Consider the following 24,980-nt stretch of genomic DNA (forward strand, 5'->3'; position numbering starts at 1 on the left):
TTTTGAAATACTAATTCAATATAATTTTTCTTATAGGTTCGCTTCATAGCTGATGTGGGTGAATTCATACGCAGTCAGCCACCTAATGAGTCGGGCGAGGCAATCCAACTTTCGGATGAGGATGCTGAAAGAACACTCCTTGAGTACTTTATATACTTTGAATTAGACAATAGAACCAGTTTTCGAATGGGCTTGTAATAAGCGTTAACTTAGTTTTGTTAGCTAAATGTGTTAGTTCTATTGAACTTTATACTTTGTTGCTTTTTATTGTTGTTGTTGTTGTTGTTGTTGTTGTTGTTGTTGTTGTTGGCATAAAATGCATGTTTAGGATTTTTGGTAAGCTGGCAGGCGGTGTAGCTGCCAAAACAGGCATTTTCTGGCAAAAATATACCAAGAAAAGCGACCAACTTTGGTTGCTAATTGGTCGCTTTTCCCTTAAAAAAAACAATTTTCTGGTCAATAGCGACCAACCTTGGTCGCTACTTAACCCAGATTTCTCAAAAGCGACCAACTTTGGTCGCTATTCTATTTTAAAAAAAATAATTTCTGGAAATATAGCGACCAAAGTTGGTCGCTTATAATTAAAAAAACAATTATTTCTTGAAGTTAGCGACCAACTATGGTCGCTTATTTTAAAAAATAAATAAATAAATAAAAAAGCGACCAATCTTGGTTTCTATTTTTCAGATTTTAAAATATAATATTTGGATTAGAGACCAAAGTTGGTCGCTTTTTTATGATTAATAATAAATAAATAAATAACGTATTTTACATTTAGAGACCAACTTTGGTCGCCAAAATTATATTATTAAAATAATAAAGCGACCAAAGTTGGTCGCTATAGTCTTTACCCGGAATATTTGGTCCTTTTACCTTAGAGACCAACAATATTGCGACCAGGCATGTTTGGTCGCTTTTTGGTCGCTTTTAGGCCTATAAGCGACCAACTTTGGTCGCTTTTTGTGGTCGCTTTTTACCGGATTTCTAGTAGTGATACCTTAATAAAATATGGCTCAACTTAGCAGGAGTTAAGAATAAAATTAGAGCTTCGTGCTGATAACGTGTTATAAAATAAAAGCAATGCAGTAAAATGTAAATAAGAAGAGATAGAAAGAAGGGAGAAGTGTTTTCTTCTTTTACTTTGGTGTATCTTTCCATTGCAATTACATGGCCTTTTATAGGCATAAAAAGTAAAGATGATGGACAAAAAATAAAAGATTTAATTTTTATGTTATTCACAACATGATCATCCAATGTACAAACTATTCATAACAATTGTTGGTTTATTTGTGATTGATCCCCTTTTTGTTCTTTTATGTAGCAACGGTCCATGCATGAGCCATATATTACCTATATAGGAATGACTAATGAGGACATTGAAATTCTTCAGCTATTTAATTAGGATTTCAAATGGACTATGGGAAATCATAAAAAGAAAATGAAAGGTTTGACACAAGAACAAAACCTGCGTGGAGGGACTATGAAAACACAGTAGTATAGTTTTGAATTATTAGCACTTAGCTTTGTTGAGCTCAATTATGTTATTGTTTATTCCCCTTTCAAATGGAGGGACTATGAAAACACGGTAGTATATGCATAATATTTGATCTTCACGCGTAAATCCCAAATTTTAGGACAAATAAATCTCTGAACATTGTAGTGTTGCTTTAGGCACGGCTTAATCTATCATCGTGATTGTGTACACGTTCGCGTGACATGATTATGATCCTAATAACAAAATCAAGTTATGCGTTCGCGCAACTTCGATTGAACTTTCTTGATAATAATAAAGTGTGATTAATTGTGGACACGTGTGCGTGACATGATTCTTGACGCGCCAAACGAAATGAGTACACGTGCGCGTAACTCGTTTTTGGTTAATTCCTTAATTAAAAGCGGTTAAAGGGATAAATGCACATAGGTCCTAAAATGAGTAGTTAAACAATTTAAGCCAAGTATAAATTGCTAAACGACTGTGCTAGAACCACGGAACCTGGGAATGCCTAACACCTTCTCCCGGGTTAACAGAATTCCTTATCTAGAATTTATGGTTTGCAGACTTATAAATAAAGTCTAAAATTTCTTCAATTTGGGATTTAAAAATAAACTGGTGACTTGGAACACCAAAAATAAATTATTCCAAGTGGCGACTCTGAAAAATTTAAATAAAATAATCTCATTTTGGTTAATGTCACTTTAATTGAAAAAACTCCCTGATATACACCCTTCGGGTGGTAAAAAAGGAGGTGTGACAATATCCATATTTTCATCATGTGATAAAGTAATTGAGCTGTAAATCATGCTAGATATCATGTTTGGCTTTATGTCGGTATTGTTGGGGCCTTTAGTGGTCGTTTCTTGTTGTCATCTCACTATTTTATTGATATTTCGTACTCAATCATGTTCATGCATTTTTATATCATATATCAATCTCAGTTATTTATTGATTCATTATATCATTACTCCGTGTTAGTTTTCATGACATTGTAAGCCCGTGGGTGAGACTGACGACTGGGTGAGGCCGAGAGCCTGATTATGAGTGATAGTTATGGGATCGGGCTGCACGCCGCAACAATTATATTGATTTGTGATAGCGCTTGGGCTGTAGGAGCCCCTCCGGAGTCTGTAACACACCCCAGTGAGCGCGTATGATATTGTTGAAGGATGAATCTTCCCTAGACATGAATCTTGTCCGAAGTACTTGATACCTGGAGATGGATCTTCTCCACAGGGTTGGATTGCCCTTTTTCCTCGATACTGGGTGACTTATAGTCAGTGTTGTATATCTTCCGGGATGGATCTTCCCTGGGCCGGTGGGCCATATACAGTACCGAGTGGTTGAGCACTTGAGAGTGGAAGCACATGGTGCATTTCATACAGTATGTGCATTGGCATGTAGAGATAGTTGAGTTATATACCTTACACTGTTCAGATCTGTATTTACTTTATTGCTTTGAGCTATCTATTTAACTTGAAAGCATGCCTACATTTCTTCACATTTATTTCTATTAGATCTGTTGCGGTTGAGTTCGTCACTATCTTTCAGTCCAAAGTTTGGACTTGTTACTTACTGAGTTGGGGTACTCACGTTACTCTTTGCACCTCGTGTGCAGATCCAGGCGAATCTGTTCACGGCGGTGGTTGCTGATTGAGGCCCCAAAGTTTGGAGACTGTCAAGGTAGCTGCACATTGTTCGCAGGTCTTGACTCTCCTTCTTTATCATTTGATGTATTTTTTTAGTTGTTCCTTTAGATACTGTGGTGGATTGTATTCTGAATAGATACTCATGTACTTAGTGATACCCCGATTTTTTGGGCTAGATTGTATCGCCCTTTGGGATTTGTTATGTTTTCGAAAAGGTTTCTTTAATGTTAATTTGCTTCTGTCATTATTTTTACGGTTATTTTACCTTTTTAGGTTATTGAGTTGAGGCTGGTCTAGTTCTACGATAGGCACCATCACGACGGTTGATTTTGGGTCGTGACAAGTTGGTATCAGAGCCTAGGTTACATAGGTCTCACGAGTCATGAGCGGGTTTAGTAGAATCTTGCGGATCGGTATGGAGACGTTTGTACTTATCATCGAGAGGCTGTAGAACTCTTAGAAAACTTCACATTCTTGAATTCTTATCGTGCGAATCTGTTGATACTGGTAACTAAACTTCTGTTATTCTATTCTCTCACAAATGGTGAGGATACGTGCTACTGGGTAGGACGTACAGCTACCAGTGCCACCAGTCAGGGCCGCGAGAGGCCGAGGTCGCGGTAGAGCCTATGGCAAGGGAAGAGGTGTAGCTTGCACATCAGCTAGGGCAGCATTTGCAGATCGACTAGTTGCCCTAGTTCAGTATCAGGTCCCAATTATGGATGCACCAGTGGGACCAGCTCAGACACCAACTGTGCCCATTGTGATCCCACGCCTTTAGGAGGCCTTAACTCAGATTATGACCGTGTACACCAGTCTTGCTCAGGCGGTCTGTTTCTGTTGTAGCAGCCACTTCCTAGGTCGGGGGAGGTACTCAGACTCTCACCACCCGCACACCAGAGCAGGTGGTGCAGGGACTCCAGACACTAGGGGCACCACCAACCCAGCCGGTTGCAGCTGCTCAGGATTATATGGTCCCCGCCATGCCTGATGATGATCAACATAGATTGGAGAGGTTTGGGAGACTTTAACCCCCATCTTTCAACAGTGCAGAGGGAGAGGATGCGCATGGTTTCTTGAATAAGTGTCAGAGGATTCTCCGTACAGTAGGTATTATGGAGACCAGTGGGGTCTCATTCACTACTTTTCAGTTTACTGGAGCTGCCTTTACCTGGTGGGAGGCGTATAAGAGGCATAGGTTGGTTGGTACAGTGCCACTTACGTGGCAGGAGTTCTCCGTTCTCTTCCTGGAGAAGTATGTGTTGCAATCTTTTCAGTTGCGGGTACTTATGACTAGAGAGAGGTTGTCTGGTGCTACCTTTGATGAGATTGTTGATATTGCTAGGGAGATAGATTCGGTCCGCAGTCAGGAGCAGGTTGAGAGGGAGGTCAAGAGGTCTCGTGGATCAGGTAGCTTTAGTGGTGTTCCTTCTGGAGGTCAATTTCACCACGGTAGAGGTTGTCCTTACAGGTATGCTTAGACGGCCTGCCCAGTTCACCGTGGTGCATCATCTGGCCATAGTTCTCACAGTTCTCAATCAGGCCACTCATCTCTCAGTGCCCTTCCAGCTTAGAGTTCATCTCATATACCACAAGCTCAGGGTTCATCTATGTCGGGGCCTTCTAGCGGGTATCCCGGTGCTTGGGGCTCCCTTCAGTACCCACCACCATCGTCGGTAGAGTTGCTTTGATTGTGGAGATTTGGGTCATATCAAGAGGTATCATCCCCGCCTTACAGGAGGTTCATCTTAGTAGATGAGCCAGCCTTCAACTTCAGCACCAGTTACTTCACCGCCCGCCCAGCCAGCTCGGATGGAGCTTAGTCAACTAGGGGTCGCCCTATAGGGGGAGGCCGACTAGGTGGCGGTCAGACCTATTTCTATGCACTCCTTACCAGACCAAATGCCATTGTTTCAGATACAGTGATCACATGTATTATCTTCGTATGTCATCGAGATGCTTCTGTATTATTTGACCTGGTTCCACCTATTCATATGTGTCGTCATATTTTGCTCATTATCTGAATATGTCCCGTGAGTCTCTAGTTTCATCTGTTCGTATATATACGCTGGTGGGTGATACTATTATTATGGGTCGTGTATACCGGTCGTGTGTAGTGACTATTGGAGGATTAAAGACTAGAGTTGATTTGTTGCTGCTTATATGGTTGACTTTGATGCGATATTGGGCATGGATTGGTTGTCCCCTTGTCATGAAGTTCTGGACTGTCACGCTAAGACGGTGATGTTGGTTATGCCGGGGTTGCCACAGATTGAGTGGTGAGGTTCATTGGATTATATTCCCAGTAGAGTGATTTCGTTCTTGAAGGCCCAACGGATAGTTGGGAAGGGTTGTCTTTCTTATTTTGCCTTTGTAAGGGACGTCAGTGCAGCAATTCTTATTATTGATTCAATTCCGGTGGTGCGAGATTTTTTAGATGTGTTTCCTGCAGATCTGTCGGGCATGCTGCCGGATAGGGATATTGACTTCGGTATTGATTTGGTGCCGATCACTCATCCCATTTCTATTCCATCATATCGTATGGCACCGGTGGAGTTAAAGGAATTGAAGGAGCAGCTTCAGGAACTCCTTGATAAGGGGTTTATTAGGCCTAGTGTGTCACCTTGGGGTGCACCAGTTCCATTTGTGAAAGAAGGATGTCACTATGAGAATGTGCATTGATTATAGGCAGTTGAACAAAGTCACAATCAAGAACAAGTATCCTTCGCCTCGTATTGATGATCTATTTGACCAACTTCAGGGAGCGAGGGTGTTCTCCAAGATTGATCTGCTGTCTGGATATCACCATCTGAAGATTAGGGATTCGAACATTCTTAAGACAACTTTCAGGACCCGTTATGGTCATTATGAGTTCCTCGTGATGTCTTTTGGGCTGACCAATGCCCTAGCAGCGTTCATGCATCTGATGAACAACGTGTTTCGTCCTTATTTTGACTCATTTGTTATTGTGTTCATTGATGATATCCTGGTGTACTCTCATATCCAAGAGGAGCACGCCTAGCATTAGAGGGTTGTATTGCGGTGGCTGAAGGAGGAGAAGCTTTATGCCAAGTTCTCCAAGTGCGAGTTTTGGCTCAATTTAGTGGTGTTATTGGGGCACGTGGTGTCCAGTGAGGGTATTCAGGTAGATCCGAAGAAGATAGAGGCGGTTCAAAGTTGGCCCAGACCGTCCTCAGCCACAGAGATTCAGAGCTTTCTTGGTTAGGCTAGTTATTATCGTCGGTTCGTTTAGGGTTTCTTGTCTATTGCATCGCCCTTGACCAAATTGACCCAAAAAGGTGCTCCATTCAGGTGGACGGATGAGTGCGAGGCGAGCTTTCAGAAGCTCAAGACTGCCTTCAACACAACTCTAGTGTTAGTTCTACCATTAGCTTCTGGTTCCTATACAGTATATTTTGATGCTTCTCGGGTCGGTATTGGGTGTGTTTTTATGCATTAGGGTAGAGTGATTGCTTATGCTTCATGTCAGTTAAAGCCCCATGAGAAGAACTACCCTGTTCATGATTTGGAGCTGGCTGCCATTGTTCACGCGTTGAAGATTTTGAGGCACTATCTCTATGGTGTGTCTTGTGAGGTATTTAATGATCATCGTAGCCTCCAGCACTTGTTCAAGCAGAAAGATCTTAATTTGAGGCAGCAGAAATGGTTGGATCTGCTAAAGGACTATGATATTACCATTTTGTACCATCCCGGAAAGGCCAATGTGGTGGCCGATGCTTTGAGTAGAAAGGCAGTGAGTATGGGTAGTCTTACATTCCTTCCTGTTAGTGAGAGACCCCTTGCAGTTGACGTTCTGGCTTTGGCCAACCAGTTTGTGAGATTGGATATTTCAGAGCCCAGTCGAGTCCTAGCTTGTGTGGTTTCTCGGTCTTCCTTATTCGATGCATCAAAGAGTGCCAGTATGACGATCCTTATTTTCTTGTCCTCAAGGATAAGGTTCAGCACGGTGACACTAGAGATATGACTATTGGTAATGATGGGGTATTGAGGATGCAAGCTCGGATATGTGTTCCCAATGTGGATGGGCTACAGGAATTGATTCTTGAGGAGGCCCACAGCTCGCGGTATTCCATCCATCCGGGTGCCGCGAAGATGTATCAGGATTTAAGACAGCACTATTGGTGGAGGAGAATGAAGAAAGACATATTTAGGTTTGTAGCTTAGTGTCTCAACTGTCAGCAGGTCAAATAAGAGCATCAGAGACCGGGTGGCTTGCTTCAGAGATTAGAGATCTCGAAGTGGAAGTGGGAGCGGATCACCATGGATTTTGTAGTTGGGCTCCCACAGACTTTGAGGAAGTTCGATGCTATTTGGGTGATTGTGGATTGGCTGACGAAGTCCGCACACTTCATTCCTTTGAGTACTACCTATTCTTTAGACGGGTTGGTTGAGATTTACATAAGAGAGATTATTCACCTGTACGATGTGCCAGTTTCCATCATTTCAGCTCGAGGCACGCAGTTTACATCACAGTTTTGGAGGGCTATACAGTAAGAGTTGGGCACTCAAGTTGAGTTGAGCACAACATTTCACCCTCAGACGGACGGATAGTTCGAGCACACTATTCAGATATTGGAGGACATGCTACGCACTTGTGTCATTGATTTTGGGGGTTCATAGGACCGGCTTCTGCCACTCATGGTGTTTGCTTACAACAATAGTTATCAGTCGAGTATTCAGATGGCTCCGTATGTGGCTTTATATGGGAGGCGGTGTATATCTCCAGTGGGTTGGTTTAAGCCGGGTGAGGTTAGGCTTTTGGGTACAAACTTGGTTCAGGATGCATAGGACAAGGTGAAATTGATTCAGGAGCGACTTCGTACGGCGCAGTCGAGACAAAAAAGTTATGCTGACAAAAAGATCTATGATGTGTCTTACATGGTTGGGGAGAAGGTCTGAAGGTTTCACACATGAAGGGTGTTATGAGATTTGGGAAGAAAGGAAAGTTGAGCCCTCGATTTATTGTGTCGTTTGAGGTGCTTCAGAGGATTAGGGAGGTGACCTATGAGCTTGCTTTTCCACCTAGCTTATCGAATGTGCATCCAATATTTCATGTTTTTATGCTTTGAAAGTATATCGGCGATCCATCGCATGTTTTAGATTTCAGCACGGTTCAGTTTGATGGTGATTTGACTTTTGATATGGAGCCAGTGGCTATTTTGGGGCGTCGGGTTCAAAAGTTGAGGTCAAAGGATATAGCTTCAGTGAAAGTATAGTGGAGAGGTCAGCCCGTAGAAGAGAATACTTGGGAGACCGAGCGGGAGATGCGGAGCAGATACCCACACCTAGTTGAGGCTCCATGTATGTTTCTAGACCCGTTCGAGGACAATGTTTGTTTAAGAGGCGGGGATGTAACAACTCGGACGGTCATTTCGAGAGTTATATCCCTGTTCCCCCCCATTTCCTGCTTCTTTTGTGTTCTACAGCTATATTATGATATACAGGGTTAGTTAGTTTGGGTCCGAAGTAGTTTTGGAGTGAATTAAGACGCATAGTCTCTTAATTGATATCTTAAGTTGGAAAAGTTAACCGGATATTGACTTATGTGTAAACAAACTCATATTTTAATTTTGATGGTTCTGTTAGATCCGTTAGGTGATTTTAGACTTACGAGTGCGTCCGGAATGTGATTTGGAGGTCCGTAGTAGAATTAGACTTGAATTGGCGAAAGTTAGAATTTTGGCGAATTTGACCGGCAATGAAAATTTTGATATCAGGGTCGGATTGGAATTCTGGGAATTGGAATAGGTCTGTGGTGTCATTTATGACGTGTGTGCAAAATTTGAGGTCAATCGGACGTGGTTTGATCGGTTTCAATGTCATTTGTGGAATTTGGAAGTTTAGAAGTTCTTTAGGCTTGAATCTAGGTGTAATTTGGTGTTTTGATGTCATTTTGAGTGATTCGAAGGTTCGACTAAGTTCGCATGGGGTCATATGACTTGTTGGCATGTTTGGTTGAGGTCCCTAGGGCCTCAGATGGAATTCAGGATGTTTCTGACTAGGTTTTGGAATTGAATGAGCAGCTGAAGTGTTGCTGTTGCTGGTGTAATCGCACCTACAGAGTGGGAACCGCAGGTGCGAGTCCGAAGAAGTGAAGAAAGAGCCGCATATGCGGCCAAGAAGGAGTTGGGCAGATGCCGCATGTGCGAAGATTTTCCCGCACCTGCGAGTGTCGCAAATGCGGGCAACTGGGCGCAGGTGTGTTGGAAGGCTGCAGGTGCGATGGATTCCCGCACCTGCGATAGGCCCAGATGCGGTCTTGAAGCCGCAGAAGAAAAGTCAGGAATTTTAAGTGAAAATCCGCACCTGCGATGGAATTCCCGCAGGTGCGGCGTTGCAGATACGACAGGAGGTCCGCAGGTGCGATTTAGCCGGGCAGAACCTATAAATAAAAGACTTCGAGATTTTTCACCATTTTCATCATTTTTGAGCTCGAATTTTGGGGATTTTGAAGCAATCACTGAGGTAAGTTCGTTGTGCCTATTTATCTTCAATAATGGTATTTTTCCACTGATTTGACACCTAGTTGGCGAGTTTTTGAGGTGAAACTTGGGAGATTAGGTCTTGAGAATTTGAGAGTGAATTTTGGGGATTAGGAGGGGAAAATGATGTTGGATTTTGATGAATTTAGTATGGTTAGACTCGTGAGTGAATGGACTTTCGGGTTTTGTGACTTTTGTTGAATTTCGTTACATAGGCCCCGGGGGGTCGGGTTTGAATCAATTTCGGATTTTGGCTCTAATTTGGTAGTTTTCTTATGGAATTGATTCCCTTAGCCTATATTGATTGTAATGTATTACTTGTGGCTAGATTCGGGACATTCGGAGGCCGATTTGAGAGGCAAGGGCATTGTAGAGTAGGATTTTGCTCGGTTCGAAGTAAGTAACGCTTTCAAACTTGGTTCTGAGGGTTCGACACCCCAAATTATGTGTTATGTGATTGGTATTGAGGTGAGACACATGCCAAGTGACGGGCGTGCGAGTGTGCACCGTGAGAATTGTGACCTAGGTGATTCCATGGCACCGTTTAGTGACTCTATGCTGTTGATATCCATGTTTTCATCATGTGATAAAGTAATTGAGATGTAAATCATGCTATATATCATGTTAGGCTTTATGCCGGTATTGTTGGAGCCTTTAGTGATCGTTTCTTGCTGTCATCTCACTATTTTCATTGATATTTCATACTCAGTCATGTTCGTGCATTTTTATATCATATCTCAATCTCAGTTATTTATTGATTCATCATATCAATTTTCCGAGTTAGTTTTAATGATATTGTGAGCCTGTGGGTGAGACTGGAGAGATTGATGATTGAGTGAGGCCGAGGGCCTGATTATGTGTGACAGTTATGGGATCAGACTGCACGCCGCAGTGGTTATATTGATTTGTGATAGAACTTGAGCTGTAGGAGCCCCTCCGGAGTATGTAACATACCCCCAGTGAGCGCGGATGATATTATTGAGGGATGGATCTTCCTTGGACATGGATCTTGTCCGAAGTACTTGATACCTGGAGATGGATCTTCTCCACAGGGTTGGATTTCCCTTTTTCCTCGATATTGGGTGACTTATAGTTAGTGTTGTACATGTTCCGAGATAGAACTTCCCCGGGCCAGATGGTCATATACTGTACCGAGTGGTTGAGCACTTGAGAGCGAAAGCAATTAGTGCATTTCATACAGTATGTGCATTGGCATGTAGAGATAGTTGAGTTATATACCTTACATTGTTCAGATCTGTATTTACTTTATTGTTTTGAGCTATCTATTTAACTTGAAAGCATGCCTATGTTTCTGCACATTTATTTCTATTATATCTGTTGCGGTTGAGTTCATCACTACCTTTCAGTCCAAAGTTTGGACTTGTTACTTACTGAGTTGGGGTACTCACGTTACTCTTTGCACCTCGTGTGCATATCCAGGCGACTCTATCATGGCGGTGGTTGCTGAATGAGGCCCCATAATTTGGAGACTATCAAGGCAACACTACTTCAAAGGAAGTCCTTTTGGTAAGGACATCAGAAAGGAAACAAGATCAAAGGCAACATGAACGATGCTAAACCAAAGGAAGTCAAAGTCATCAAACAGGAAACAAAATCAAGTCCAGGCGTTAAAGGAAGTCAGAACAACACTAAATCAAAGGACATCGAAGATATCAAAAAGGAAACATATTAAGTGCAACCGCTAAAGAAAATTAGGCCCTACTTCAAGGGCTGATTTAGAAACTAGCGATACTGAAGATTGATCAATCAAATTAAGCCACAAATCACTCCCTTGATTATGGATATAAAAGGGAAGGACGTAAACGAATCCAACCCATCTCTTGTGCAGGATTCGGAGGCACCTCTTGTGTCAAATCTCTTAGAATATTCTGTGCCTCAATCAAAGGTCAATCTGCAACGGCTACTCAAAACTCTCCTATAAGAAGATTGGCAAACTCAAGAAGACGATCACACAACCACATCATCTGTTTCTAAGCCTTTCTAGTTCTTAGTACAAATACTGTATTCTTGAGTCTACAAGTGTCACAAAATATATGAAGAATTAGAACACAAAACAAGACTTGTGTCAACATTGGAAAGAATTATTGTTGTTGTATATCGTTGGTGGTGAACGAACTAAAACCATCACTACTGTAAACATTTATCAAAGATCTAAGAGAACTCTTGTGACCCAAGGGAATTGGATGTATGACCACACCGATACTGAACCAGTATAAAACTACTGTCTCTTCTTTATCCTTTTTCTCATTTAGTTTATCTCTACAAAATCGATCACTGCATAAAGTCTAGTCGACTAAACTCATACTTAGTCAACTAAGATTTTTAAATCGGTTATAATTCACCCTCCTCTTGTACTTTTATTGACTCCTCCTGAGTAGCATGCTGGACAATTTACTAACATTCCACTTATCCTTAATAGTATTATAGTTAATTTTGAAATGGTCCATACTCAGGAGTCAGCGAGTTCAGAATAAATTAAACCAAGAAGGAGTCATCCACTTTCATCCCCAAAGTCTGAAGTCTTGCTGCAATGTTAGTCATCTTGATAATATGATTTTGCATACTACGTGAATCAACAAACTTCATGGTCGTGAGTTCAATCATTAATGTACCAGCGAGAGGCTTATCTGTAGAACGAAAATGTTCTTCCACAAAATGTTCTATTTGTGGAATAGTGCTCTTAATATTGTTGGCAATAGTCATTCACATAAATATAAGGCTCAGCCTACTAGAGTGTTATCATGCTTTATAGAAGAACTTCTCATCCACACTGCTCGAATCAGTAATAACAGTGGGCTTATCATTCAGCAAAGCCAGTGGGCTTATAATTCAGCAAAGCCAAGTCAAGATCCATCACAGCTAAGTGGAATTGGACTTGTTCATGTCATTCATAAAAGTTCAATCCATTGAACACGGTAACAGACGAAGCATGCGAATGAAAAGGAATAGCTACAAAATAGATAATACATGCTTACAAATCAATATGGATTCAGTAAAACAATAAAAGTATACCCTAATTCTCCTTTGGGTAAATATTACGACACACTATCATACTTTAAATGCCATTTAGTCTTTAATAGGTAATTAAATATTTTTAACCGAACATATGTAACATCTTTGGACATACAAATATATATTTGACTAAAGAATATTAATTTACCTCATCATATTTACTATTCATAGAATAATTGATCCACCTTCGTATAAATCCTTAAGTTCTAACAACAGTGAAAATTAATTTATCCATTTATTTTTAATAATAGGCATTTCATTAGTTTTATGGATAAACTACAGTTTTCTGTATGCATAAATTCATAAACAAACTAGTTTGACCACTTTGGTGACTAGCAAAATATATAAACATAAGTTCACACATAAAATAAATATCATAAGATTTTATGCATGTGAATACTTTAAACAATCTAGTTTGATCACTTTCGTGACTAACAAACTATACAAACATTAATCACATACATAAAATAAACAAATAATAAATGAGTTTATTAACGCAATTGCCCAAATATTTTAAACAGATCCCACACAAATTGCTTTATAGCCAAGTAAAATAATAACGAGTCTATTTTAAATGAATTAAATAACTCATGTCATAATTAACTTAAAACCCCTTTTATGGTGGGGCTTAAATGTTGGGACAAAACATGATTTAGCGGTAACCTAGTCGAAAACTTAGAACTGAATTTGATTGAAAATTTTCAGCTTTCAAAGAACAACAATAGATAATCAAACTTATAGAATGTCACCGAAAGGGATTCTCATTAGCTTATCACTAATTTGTTCCCACGGATGTTTAATATCAAAACAATACTTATTCCCTAAGATTCTTCAGTAGCCAATCATCAATTAATTAATAGTACTTTACATGTAATTTATTAATTTTGGATGTCATAAAACCCTTAAGAAGCATGAAAACAGCCGCCAAAATCATAAAGTAAGCAATTGTAATGCCCGACATTAAAGCATCATTCACGTTCTTCTTCATCTTAATATATTAATTCGTTATCATTAAAGAAACATAAGTTCAGCAAGACTAGCACAACACAGTGATGGTGGGTCAAATTAATTATGTGTACGATAAATAATATTTTTTCATGAACGAAGATTATCAATTCAAGTAATCCAGGCTCTGATACAACGGGTTAACATAAATTTTAATTTATATCAGAATCTTGAACATGATAATCTTACATATAATCAATACAGAAAACATATCTGAAGTGGAAGCCATTATCACAAAGCGGAAGCGTTTATTGAAATTGGTTTCTCGCCCATTGCCCTAACTTTCATTACCGTCGTCTTTAGTGATGGAAAAGAAGAATAGAATAGGTGGTAACCCTAATGGGTGGGGAGAGAACCAATTTATAGAGGTTCTCACTTAATCCGGTACGTCCATCAAGTGACCGATCAGACGGACGTGATTAGTCTTTCATTAAATATTAATTATGAACTTTATTATATTGTATCATATACATAATAGGAAAAATCTAATATGACACACTAAGTTCACCGGCCATCTAGGTTGTTTGAATCGGGTGAAAGTAATAAATTTCTCCAGTAGAAAAGTTGGTAATCGATTGATTTTGTAATGAAAGAGAGCTGAGTTTTTTTTATTTAAAGTTACAATTGCAATTGAGTGTTATATTTCTGTAAGTTTTCTAAATGATGTTGTATTATCTGTTACCTGGACTAAAGGCACTCAAATTTTGCAAATTTAGAGGAAAATTGTTGCTCAAGGTTATATTTGAAGGATAAAGGTAAGCGATAATTTTGGCCCAGAACTCTGACATCAACATACTAATGAATTTTTTTAATTAAATAATGAATACAAAAAATTAATAAAATTTTTAAATGGTAATTATATTTCCAGCTTTATCAAATATGTTATTCAATGAAAAGACAAAAAAGTTGATTAACATTTTATGTTGGAGCTTTGTGCTTTTAACAGTAGGATAGATTACAATACTCCCACTCTTTGTACGGATTACCAACGCTCCTAATTTATGTTTCACTTTCTATTCCTTTTGCTCAAGCAGTAGTAGGTTTTAAAAAAATTACTATTCCCTCTCGAGTGTTAGGTCGATTAATTTTAAAGTTAAGTTAAATTAGATTAATTTAATATTTTAAAATTAAACTTTAAATGCTTTAAAACTATACAAAAATATTAAATATCATAATTTTCTCATATTAATATGATAAAATATATATATTTTAAAATATTAGTAAAATTCACATAATTTGATACTGGAAAAAGAAAAAATAGTACAGTACTAATAATAAATAGACTCTACTTGCAGATTGCCAGGAAAAATAAGAGAAGCGCCAGTAAAGATGGAGAGCTCAGGCGAACTGGTGCCGTTCCCGTTGCTGATGACTCCGATCGAGTCAAATTACCGAGCATGTACCATTCCTTACAGGTTCCCTTCCGACAATCCCAAGAAACCTACTCCCACCGAGATTTCCTGGATCGACCTCTTTTTCAATTCCATCCCTTCTTTTAGGTACTCAAATGCTCCAGTTTTAGATTTGAGAAAAATGAATTGTCGATCTAATCGAGCTAAATTTTTCCCGTAATAATTCGTTTATCTGAGAATTTTCATTTGTTTTTAAATAAATGCAGGAAGAGGGCCGAGAGCGATGACACTGTTCCAGATGCTCCTTTGCGAGCCGAAAAGTTTGCTCAGAGGTACCTTCTACACTATATTTTTGTATTTTTCCTATTGGATTTAAGTTATAACTGACCGTGTAATGAATATTTGCACTATTAATATAATTTAATCTGTTATAGCAGGTTAGTCACCATTTATCTAAGTTACAAACCTATGCTTATTTATTAAAAATGAAGATATCAGCTATTACCTTTTAAGTGACCTTCAATGCATAAAACTTGAACTATTATCTATTACCCCTAGCTTCACGGAATAGGTTGGTCAATGGAATAGAAAATACTTCCTTCTGTTGTTAATTCGTTTTGTTAGATAAGGGTAGCGGTGGGTACCAAGGAAACTAAATTAGAAGAACTAGTTTCCAAGTTTTAAGCTTAAGTACACAATGCTGAAAGAAAGTTGCTTTTTGTCAATTTTTTGATTCTCTATTTATCCAACAAGCTAGCTTAAGTACATGCTTCAATGTGCTTAAAGGGCACGGGGAGCAGCCGGAGGGCTAGGTAGTAGACAAATTAGTGGGCTATAAAACTAGAAGTTCTCTAAATCTCACATTTTTCTAATTAGACCTAAAGTAAGTGTAACCACAACAAAGCTAATCCCAACTAGATGATATCACCTGTATTGATATTTTGATTCCATTATATTCGGTTATGAACTAAGTTAGGTCTTTTGAGACATCTTCTCTCCACATGATTTTAAGCTTACCTCATCCACTTCTAGTCCTTAATCATCAATGTCGCGCCTACTGGATTTGGAGGTGTGCGTAGTATATGGCCAAACCATTTTAGACACCTTTTCTTATTTAATCTTCTCTCAAATCAATAAAATATATTTAATTTATCAATACTTATCAAGAAATTTTTTTACTACTTATAAAAGAAAAGATTACTGTGTAGGTTAGTTTCATGTATTTAGTGTTCATTTTGGAGGGAAATTGGGTATCGATTTATTTCTATTCTAATTTAGTGGTTTTACTTGTCGTCAAAGTGATGGAAAAATTAAAGTCGCTTTAGATCATACCTTGAGCAAGTGTCCGTATATTTCAGAAGGTTTGAGGTTTATATGCTACAAAATCAAAATTGATGACAGTTTCCGTCTTTACCTGTTTTTCCTTTTGGTGGATAGGTATGCTGAAATACTTGAGGATCTAAAGAAAGATCCTGAAAGTCATGGAGGGCCTCCTGATTGCATTGTAAGTTTAACCGTATTAGCAAAGCAGTTATTGACCCTTAAGTTTCCTGACAACTTTTTGTTGTTGGCTAAGAAGCTACCACTTTCTCCTTCTTTGTATTCTTTTAGCTTCTTTGTCGCCTTAGAGAGCAAGTGCTTAGAGAAGTGGGATTCAGAGATATATTCAAAAAGGTCAAGGTTAGTATGATTTTACCATTATTAAGTTCCTTAAGTTGACTCTCTCGTGTTAACAAGTGTTTAAAGAAATAACCTTAAGGATATGAAGAGTGCTATGAAAGTCTCTAATATATAGATGAAAACTGTCATTCTATAACATGGTGGATCATCCAGAAGTGAGATATGGACCCTAACTTTGCATCTGCTGTGCAAACATGCACTAGGGTGTCTGCTTGTGGATGTTGACATGCCTTACAAATTAAACAATCCCAGTTCTTTAAAGGTCATCAGATTGTTTTGTACTCCTTGTCCTGCAACATCGGAAATTAATGTCTGGTTTTAACTGCTATGGTTTTTGGTGTATGAAAATGCGCTAGGATGAAGAAAATGCAAAGGCTATATCCTTATTTGAGGAGGTAGTATGTCTTAATGATGCTATTGAGGATGAAGCCAAGCGCGTAGAGAATCTGATCAGAGGAATTTTTGCAGGAAATATTTTTGATCTTGGCTCCGCAAAGGTACTCATGCTTTTTGATCCATGATTTCTTCACAATCTCTGCATGAAGTCAGTTAATCTTCTGAACCATTAGTTCATCTAAATCATATATTATGCCTGGGCAATCAGTCAAGTTATGGCAACTACTAATAGAATGCTTTCCATCAATAGCTTTGATTTATTCTATAGCACTTTTGACAATATTGAATTGTAGAATCGTTCAATGGTATGCCCAAATTATCTCGAAATTCTAGTGGAAAGTTAAGTTGCTCGAGTTCATCTTTCCTCCGTTGGTTCCGTCAGTAGTTTTTCTTCCTTTGCTTGCCACATTAATGTCATAATTGGTGAAAAACTTGCTCCCTATAAATGAAAAAAAGATTGGTGACAAAATGGCTGCACTAAGATACAACTAGGTCTAGAATCAAAGTATTTTGTTCTATGGAAATTGGATATCAAGATTTTGTTCTATGGAAATTGGATATCAAGAAAGCCTATAATTATGCCTCTCCCTTACAGTTTATGCGGGACATGGTTTGGTTGATGAAGTCGATTAGGTGGATAATTGACTCTCAGACTAAGTTATCTATCTTTTTTAGAAAGTTCTCAATCTTTGAATCGGTTGTTAGGCTGGCTTCTTTGCCTTGTTCATGGATTAGTCTTAGGCCATCCCAAGTCACCAATGATATTTAACCTTTTTCTTCATGGATTAGTCTTAGGCCATCCCAAGTCACCAATGATATTTAACCTTTTAATGTGAAGCTGGAAATGACTTTTTTATTTATTTATAATGTGGTTAAATCAGAAGCTTTTAATGCAGTTATTAATCAGCTCGGAAAAATGGGCTCTAGGTAAGATGATTGCTTATTAAGGGATACAGGGAAATGTACAAAAACTAAAATGAATGCAAAAAAGTCTAAAACAACTTGAAGCAAACAATTGGATGATAATGAAGAGCAACCTCGCATATATGTTGTTACCTCCAAACTAACCATAAAGTCAGCACTCAATACTGATCCTACTTAGAGGCAGCCTTTTCATTCTTAGAATTACCGGAAGATTGGTATATGTGACAGATTCTTGTGCGCTTCTCTGGGATTTATGCTGGACTTTGGAGTTTCAGACAAAAAGTCTTGTCTTCCTGAGTCACTCCCAGGATCAGAAAATTATTTTCTGCCGCATGGTTCTCATGCTGAAGCCTAATAGTTACTGAATCACATTTCTTACTGTCTCTCCAATTTTTAAGGACTCCACAATCCTTTAATTTAAAATTGTTTCTATGGACTTCACAATCTTGGGACCATTCTCAGGAACTTTTCCTAGCTTAGAAACTTTATGAAAGATGCAAATCAACTAGAATTATCAGAGAAGTCTTACAGTGCTTATCCATTACCAGTAACACAATGAGGCTTAAAGTTATCAGTGTGTCAGTCTGTTCAGATAGTTTAGATTCATCATTTGAAAGAAGTGCTCTTATTTGAGGAACTTGTTACAAAACACCTGTGTTAAACTCTTCATTTGCCTAAACCTACTCATGTCAAACGGGTGTTGCATAATTAGGTCCACTGTAAAGATCCTTACAAGTACATAAAACCTGCTAGAAATTGACCCTTGTGGTATGGCCCTTCCCCGGACCCCACGCATAGCGGGAGCTTAGTGCACCGGGATGCCCTTTTCTGCTAGAAATTGAACGTGCCTATATACTTTCCCCTCTCTGAGGTATTTGCATACCTGAGTCCTTGTAGCATATAACAACATGCAGATTTCAATAGGGGGCGCTCTGTGAAATGCAAGAGTATGATATCCTGAGCATCTTGTTGGAACCTATAGAGAATCCAGCTAGCTGAAACCTGTCAAATTTGATTTTGATATAATATAATCTTACATCCTGCACAACTAGCAATTCTAAAATGATTCAAAATTTTCAAGATCTTGTAATTAATGTCTACTTTCCTTAACCTCCCTTGAAGCTTGCAGAGCTATTTTCAGAGGATGGTATGTCTTTTCTAGCTAGTTGCCAAAACCTTGTCCCTCGACCCTGGGTTATTGATGATGTGGACACTTTCATCACAAAATGGAGTAGAAAAACATGGAAAAAGGTGAGTTTCTTGTCATATTTCGTCTTCATTGGGCTTCAAGTTTTCTGATCTTTATTTTGACCAGGATCCAGTATGTTTGATGTCTGTTCCTTCACTGACCTCCTTACTCTTATACAGGCTGTAATCTTTGTTGATAATTGTGGTGCAGATATTATTTTGGGTATTTTGCCATTTGCTAGAGAATTACTTCGTCATGGAGCACAGGTTTATTTTGGATTCCCTTGTCCTTTGTTGTATGTAAAGCTCAGAAGTTTCTTGCGTTTTTTATAAACTGGATTCAAGTTGTAGGCCACCAGTAGCTGGACTGTTCTTTGATTACATTGCATTGAATGAAATACCATTAATTGACATGTATTTGATATGCTTGGTTTGTGGGTTTTTATGGGTGCACACGAGTTCAGTGTGGTGTAGTATAGATCCCTGCAATAGGACATTGACTTCCTCTTCTGAAAGTGTAACTTCATTCTCTTTTATTTCTCTTTTTGCAGCATTTATTACATTAATGGAATTTTTTAATCTCCACTAAACATTACAAACAAGCTGGGGCTTTGCGTTGCTTTTATGGCTATATCATAGTTGTAGCACCTTGTGTACAGTGAATATCATCATTCTTGTCTTGTTTCTGTTTCATCAATCCCCTGAAGCTAAGATTAGGACCTGAACATTTCTTGAATGAATTCAGGAATACTAATAAACCCTAGTTTAATAGGCATGAAGCCCCAGTGAATAAGTTACACACTTTGTTTATGTAGCCATGATGGTAGTATGAAGTTCATCGGATTGGTTGCCGCTAATTGAACAGCTGATAAATTTAGTAGCTATTTTGAGCTCATATTGGTAGTAAATGAAAGCATTCAGGTAACAATGTGTTTTTCTTGTTTCCATATCTCATTTACAACTGGTCAAAGAAATGAAAGAATTTCCAGTAACAATGTGTTTTTCTTGCTTCCATATCTCATTTTACAACTGGTCAAAGAAATGAAAGCATTTCCGGTAACAGTGTGTTTTTCTTGTTTCCATATCTCATTTTACAACTGCTTTTATTTGACCAGGTTGTTTTGGCTGCTAATGACTTACCTTCTATCAATGATGTTACTTACACTGAGTTAGTAGAGATTATATCTAAGGTAGTGCAAGCTTTATATTTAAACTTTTGGGGCTCTCCGCTTTAGTTTGGCCTTAACATGTTGTTTGGGTTATTAACAGTTGAAGGATGAGCATGGGAAGCTCATAGGTGTTGACACATCCAATCTTTTAGTGGCCAATTCTGGAAATGATTTGCCGGTAAGTGGCAGTCATTGTTTAGCTTCATTCACATGCTGCAGAGCTTCCTCCCTGCACCCCCAAAGAGCGGGTGTGAGACTCATTTCTAGATTTAGATTGTCCCTCTCAGTCAAGGTTTTTGACCTGAATTAATGGTGGCTCACAACTGATCTGCTAATTTCATGCTTACTATTGCTTGGCCTGATGTAATTATTCAGCTTTTATGTTCACGATTTCAATCACTTCCGGACATTTCTTTTGTGTGAAAACTGGTTAATTTTAGCGGCCAATTCTGGAAACGATTTGCCGGTAAGTGGCAGTCATTTTTTAGCTTCATTCACTTGCTGCAGAGCTTCCTCCCTGCACCCCCAAAGAGCGGGCGTGAGACTCATTTCTAGATTTAGATTGTCCCTCTCAGTCAACGTTTTTGACCTGAATTAGTGGTGGCTCACAATAATCTGCTAATTTCATGCTTACTATTGCTTGGCCTGATGTAATTATTCAGCTTTTATGTTCACGATTTCAATCACTTCCGAACATTTCTTTTGTGTGAAAACTGGTTAATTTTAGTGGCCAATTCTGGAAACGATTTGCCGGTAAGTGGCAGTCATTTTTCAGCTTCATTCACATGCTGCAGAGCTTTCTCCCTGCACCCCCAACCCCAAAGAGCGGGTGTGAGACTCATTTCTAGATTTAGATTGTCCCTCTCAGTTAAGGTTTTTGACCTGAATTAATGGTGGCTCACAACTAATCTGCTAATTTCATACTTACTATTGCTTAGCCTGATGTAATTATTCAGCTTTTATGTTCACGATTTCAATCACTTCCGAACATTTCTTTTGCGTGAAAACTGGTTAATTTTAGTGGCCAATTCTGGAAACGATTTGCCGGTAAGTGGCAGTCATTTTTTAGCTTCATTCACATGCTGCAGAGCTTTCTCCCTACACCCCCAAAAGAGCGGGTGTGAGACTCATTTCTAGATTTAGATTGTCCCTCTCAGTTTAATGGTGGCTCACAACTAATCTGCTAATTTCATGCTTACTATTCCTTTGCCTGATGTAATTATTCAGCTTTTATGTTCACGATTTCAATCACTTCCGAACATTTCTTTTGTGCGAAAACTGGTTAATCCCCCCCCCCCCCCCCACACACACACACACAAAAAAAAAAGGTTTTCGATAGTTATACGGTAAGTAGTTCCACTTACTCAAGTTGGACAAGATTAAGAAACCAAGGTGTTGTGAAACAAGTCCAAGATCTTTAGAGCTAGTTACATCATTAATGCTCATAAAATTGGTTTGCTCACAAATTCAATCTTTTAAGGTAAATCAATAGAATTCTTCTGCTGTAAAGGAAAATGCACTATGCCCCTTACTATTAGCTACCTGTTGCTTGCCTTAAAACTAATTTTCATGGTATTTTTCTCTTCAACTCATTAACCTTTGTCCTAAATTCCCTTCAATTAAGTTTGGCTGATTATTAATTTAATAAACTATTCGGAACCCTTTCTTTTCCTCCTATTTCTCCTTATTAATTTCCTCTATCTCTTAATAGATATCTCTATTTTTTTTTATACTTTTCTTGTTGTTTAAAGTTGCTTTTCCTTTTGTTTTTCTTTTTCATTTTATTTGTCCAAACAAGATTGTATGATTATTTTGAGTGACTAGTGAAATATTATAAACTTTTGATTGTTACGATTTACTAAGAACTAGATAATTGAATCATACTGAATATGGAGGATTAAGTTGCTTTCTTTGACATATATGATAGACGAATATACTATTTACTCTTTCTGGTATATTCCTTAAGTTATACCTAATATGTTCTTTATCAAAAGTTATACCTAATATGTTTTATACATTTGGTTTTTGTGCAAGCTTACTGTGAATTTCTACTTTTAAGCAAGCCAGTTGAGTTCACAGCTACCTTATTTTGGTTCACACCCAACCTAAATTTACAATGCACCTACCCTTGAGCTCACTCTCCAACTTGGCTTGGCTAGGCCATTACGCATGTGAGGAATTGCATAGATGTCAGGCTGACAAGGCGAGTTTTGGGCTGGTCCAGCTGTCAGACTATTTTACTGAGAGCATTTATGCATGTTGTTGCAGGTTATTGATCTCACAACAGTTTCTCAGGAACTGGCGTACTTGGCAAGTGATGCTGACCTCGTCATATTGGAAGGCATGGTAAGCCTTTTGCAAATCGATTCTCTTGCTCCAATCCCTTTGGAAAAGGCCCTTTCATGTCATCTTTTGTTCTAGTTTTGTATTAATGCTTGTCTGAAACCACAGTATACCTTTGAGGAAAATTTCCATTTCCTCGATGCTGCTACTGCAGTTATTGGTGGAGGCTGCTATCTCCACTGTGGAATGACGAGTTAGAACTTAGTGATTCTTTGTTGTTGTTGCCGTCTAAAAAGCATCAGTCAGTGATGTGATTCATTCATACCTTGTCTTGTGTGTTTATTCTAACTCCTACTCTTTGTTTTCTTTTTCTTTATACTTATCCTTAAATGGGAAACGAGTTATGTGCGTTAATCATATTTTATTGCTTCAACTCAACTCTACTCAGTATGTACTGTGGCTTAGAACCACTATATCAGTCCTTTTCATGCATGGACTACTTGATTAAATATGAGAGGAATAAGGCAAGTTATGGGAAGAATCTGGCAAGCTTCACGTCCACTATTAGATTGGCTGCCTCTTGGGGTGTGAATGGCTATGTTGTTGTTCCTCTTCTTTTTTTTTTGATAAATGTGAATAGCTATGTGAGCTGCATGGCTCGCCATATTTAAGTAATTGCAAATTTCCACACGCCCTCCCTCTCTAAACTTTCAGCTTTACTTTCAATTCTTATGGCAGGGCCGCGGAATAGAGACAAACCTGTATGCTCAATTTAAATGTGCTTCACTCAAGATTGGAATGGTAACAGCGTCATGTTTTCATTTACAACCTTCTCCCTCTCCCTTTACCCTTTATGTCTTGCTGATAAAGGAAGGACAAAAAAGAAAATGAGAAATCCTTATATTCAGTGGCTTTTTCCCCTTCCTTGCAAAATTTTGCCTTGATTGTTAATTCTCACTTCTTTTTTAATTTTTGATTTCTCAAACACAGGTGAAGCACCCAGAGGTCGCTCAGTTTCTTGGTGGAAGGCTTTATGATTGCGTTTTCAAATTTAATGAAGCTTTAAGTTAAATAGTTTTGTTATCAAGTATTTCAGTCCTTTCTACTGGACAATTGGACAAAGTCAACAAATTGAAGATTCTTGTAAATCATTTTAGTGGAAATTGTTTGCAACTCTGTTGCAGAAAATGTTCTTAAGTTCTTGAAGGTTGGATTGCAACATGTATTATTTTCTTCCTTAAACTTTTGCTTGGGTGCTCCTGCAGTAGCGTGGCGATGCAGGTATTATTACAGGTGCAACTTGATCTCACCCTGTAGTCTTTCCGGCACTTGAGCGTAGCCAATTGGACCTAGTATACCAAAACAACAGTTACTTGTCTGTTCAATTGCTAAACATTTAAGTGTTGCATTACTTTGATGGAACCATAGAAGAAGAGAGTTACAACCAGGGGTGTAACAGTACATAGTTTTACAGGAAAGAGCAGTTTGGTGATTGGCCTGTCTGCTGAGATGAAGCTGTTTTGTGGATCAAGTAAACATATTTGTAACAGAACGTAACCTTCTCAAAAAGGTCTAAAGGGTAAGCTACACAAGTAATATATTGATCATTTCTTCAACAACAGCTCGATCGCAACAAGTTGCATTGGCTTGTAAGATGTAAGAGATTCTTTTATCTGGCACATGTTCATGTATACCTTAATGTCTCGGTTAATTAGGCTATAAGTTGCATTCGAGTGCATAAACAAGAAAAAAACCTTGGTTCCCTAAGTTGGCTTGTCGCACAAGGAGAGGCGGTTATTGGATGTTGAAGATATACAGATACAAGGTACACCACTAAGAGATATGGTGGGATGGACGAATACGATAATTGAACTGATTTTGGGCAGCAAATGGACTGGTTGGGTTGGATATGGACGGGTTGAAAAGTGGTATGCAAAAACGAATACATTATGTGATTCGACTCATTATCCATATGTTTTCTTGAATATGATCACTTTGTCTTTTAATTATCTGATTCGACTCATGGCGAAAATGAGAACATAGTCGCCCGGGGAAACAGAGTACCTCTAGTCAACCCCGATGGACCACCGACCGTAGACCCAGTCGATGTCAGTTCTCGTATTGCCATTAATGGGAATTTGGATGTCGACCTTGAAAATAGCGCCCGCAAAGATGCCCGAGCAGTCGATCAGAACGAACAAAGCGGTGAAGAAAGCGAGATTAACTTTCGAATGATATTTGAAATGTTGCAGACTCAGCAAGCTGCGATAGCACAGCTCCAAATCATAATCAAGCACCAAGCA

At 38.7% G+C, this 24,980-nt stretch overlaps 1 protein-coding gene across 1 annotated transcript; it reads left to right on the forward strand.

Annotated features, from left to right (window-relative positions):
* Positions 1-14,980: 14,980 nt before the first annotated feature.
* LOC104222300 (damage-control phosphatase At2g17340-like) lies at positions 14,981-23,883 on the forward strand. Its single transcript, XM_009773528.2, has 12 exons — positions 14,981-15,184; positions 15,304-15,369; positions 16,475-16,541; positions 16,649-16,717; positions 17,074-17,214; positions 19,160-19,288; positions 19,406-19,492; positions 20,341-20,415; positions 20,495-20,572; positions 22,663-22,740; positions 23,416-23,478; positions 23,668-23,883. Exons 1-12 carry the CDS (start codon positions 15,015-15,017, stop codon positions 23,746-23,748), a joined length of 1,104 nt encoding a protein of 367 aa, XP_009771830.1. The 5' UTR covers positions 14,981-15,014; the 3' UTR covers positions 23,749-23,883.
* Positions 23,884-24,980: the final 1,097 nt, after the last annotated feature.

This window comes from Nicotiana sylvestris, chromosome 12 (genome assembly GCF_000393655.2).
Source record: "Nicotiana sylvestris chromosome 12, ASM39365v2, whole genome shotgun sequence".
Taxonomy (NCBI): Eukaryota; Viridiplantae; Streptophyta; class Magnoliopsida; order Solanales; family Solanaceae; genus Nicotiana; species Nicotiana sylvestris.

Excerpts from the sequence above, each read along its gene's own strand:
- LOC104222300 (XM_009773528.2), top strand. The coding sequence starts at position 15,015 with ATGGAGAGCTCAGGCGAACTGGTGCCGTTCCCGTTGCTGATGACTCCG. Across the intron at positions 15,370-16,474 it reads GCCGAAAAGTTTGCTCAGAG|GTATGCTGAAATACTTGAGG; the intron begins GTACCTTCTACA and ends TTTGGTGGATAG. Across the intron at positions 19,493-20,340 it reads TACTTCGTCATGGAGCACAG|GTTGTTTTGGCTGCTAATGA; the intron begins GTTTATTTTGGA and ends TTATTTGACCAG.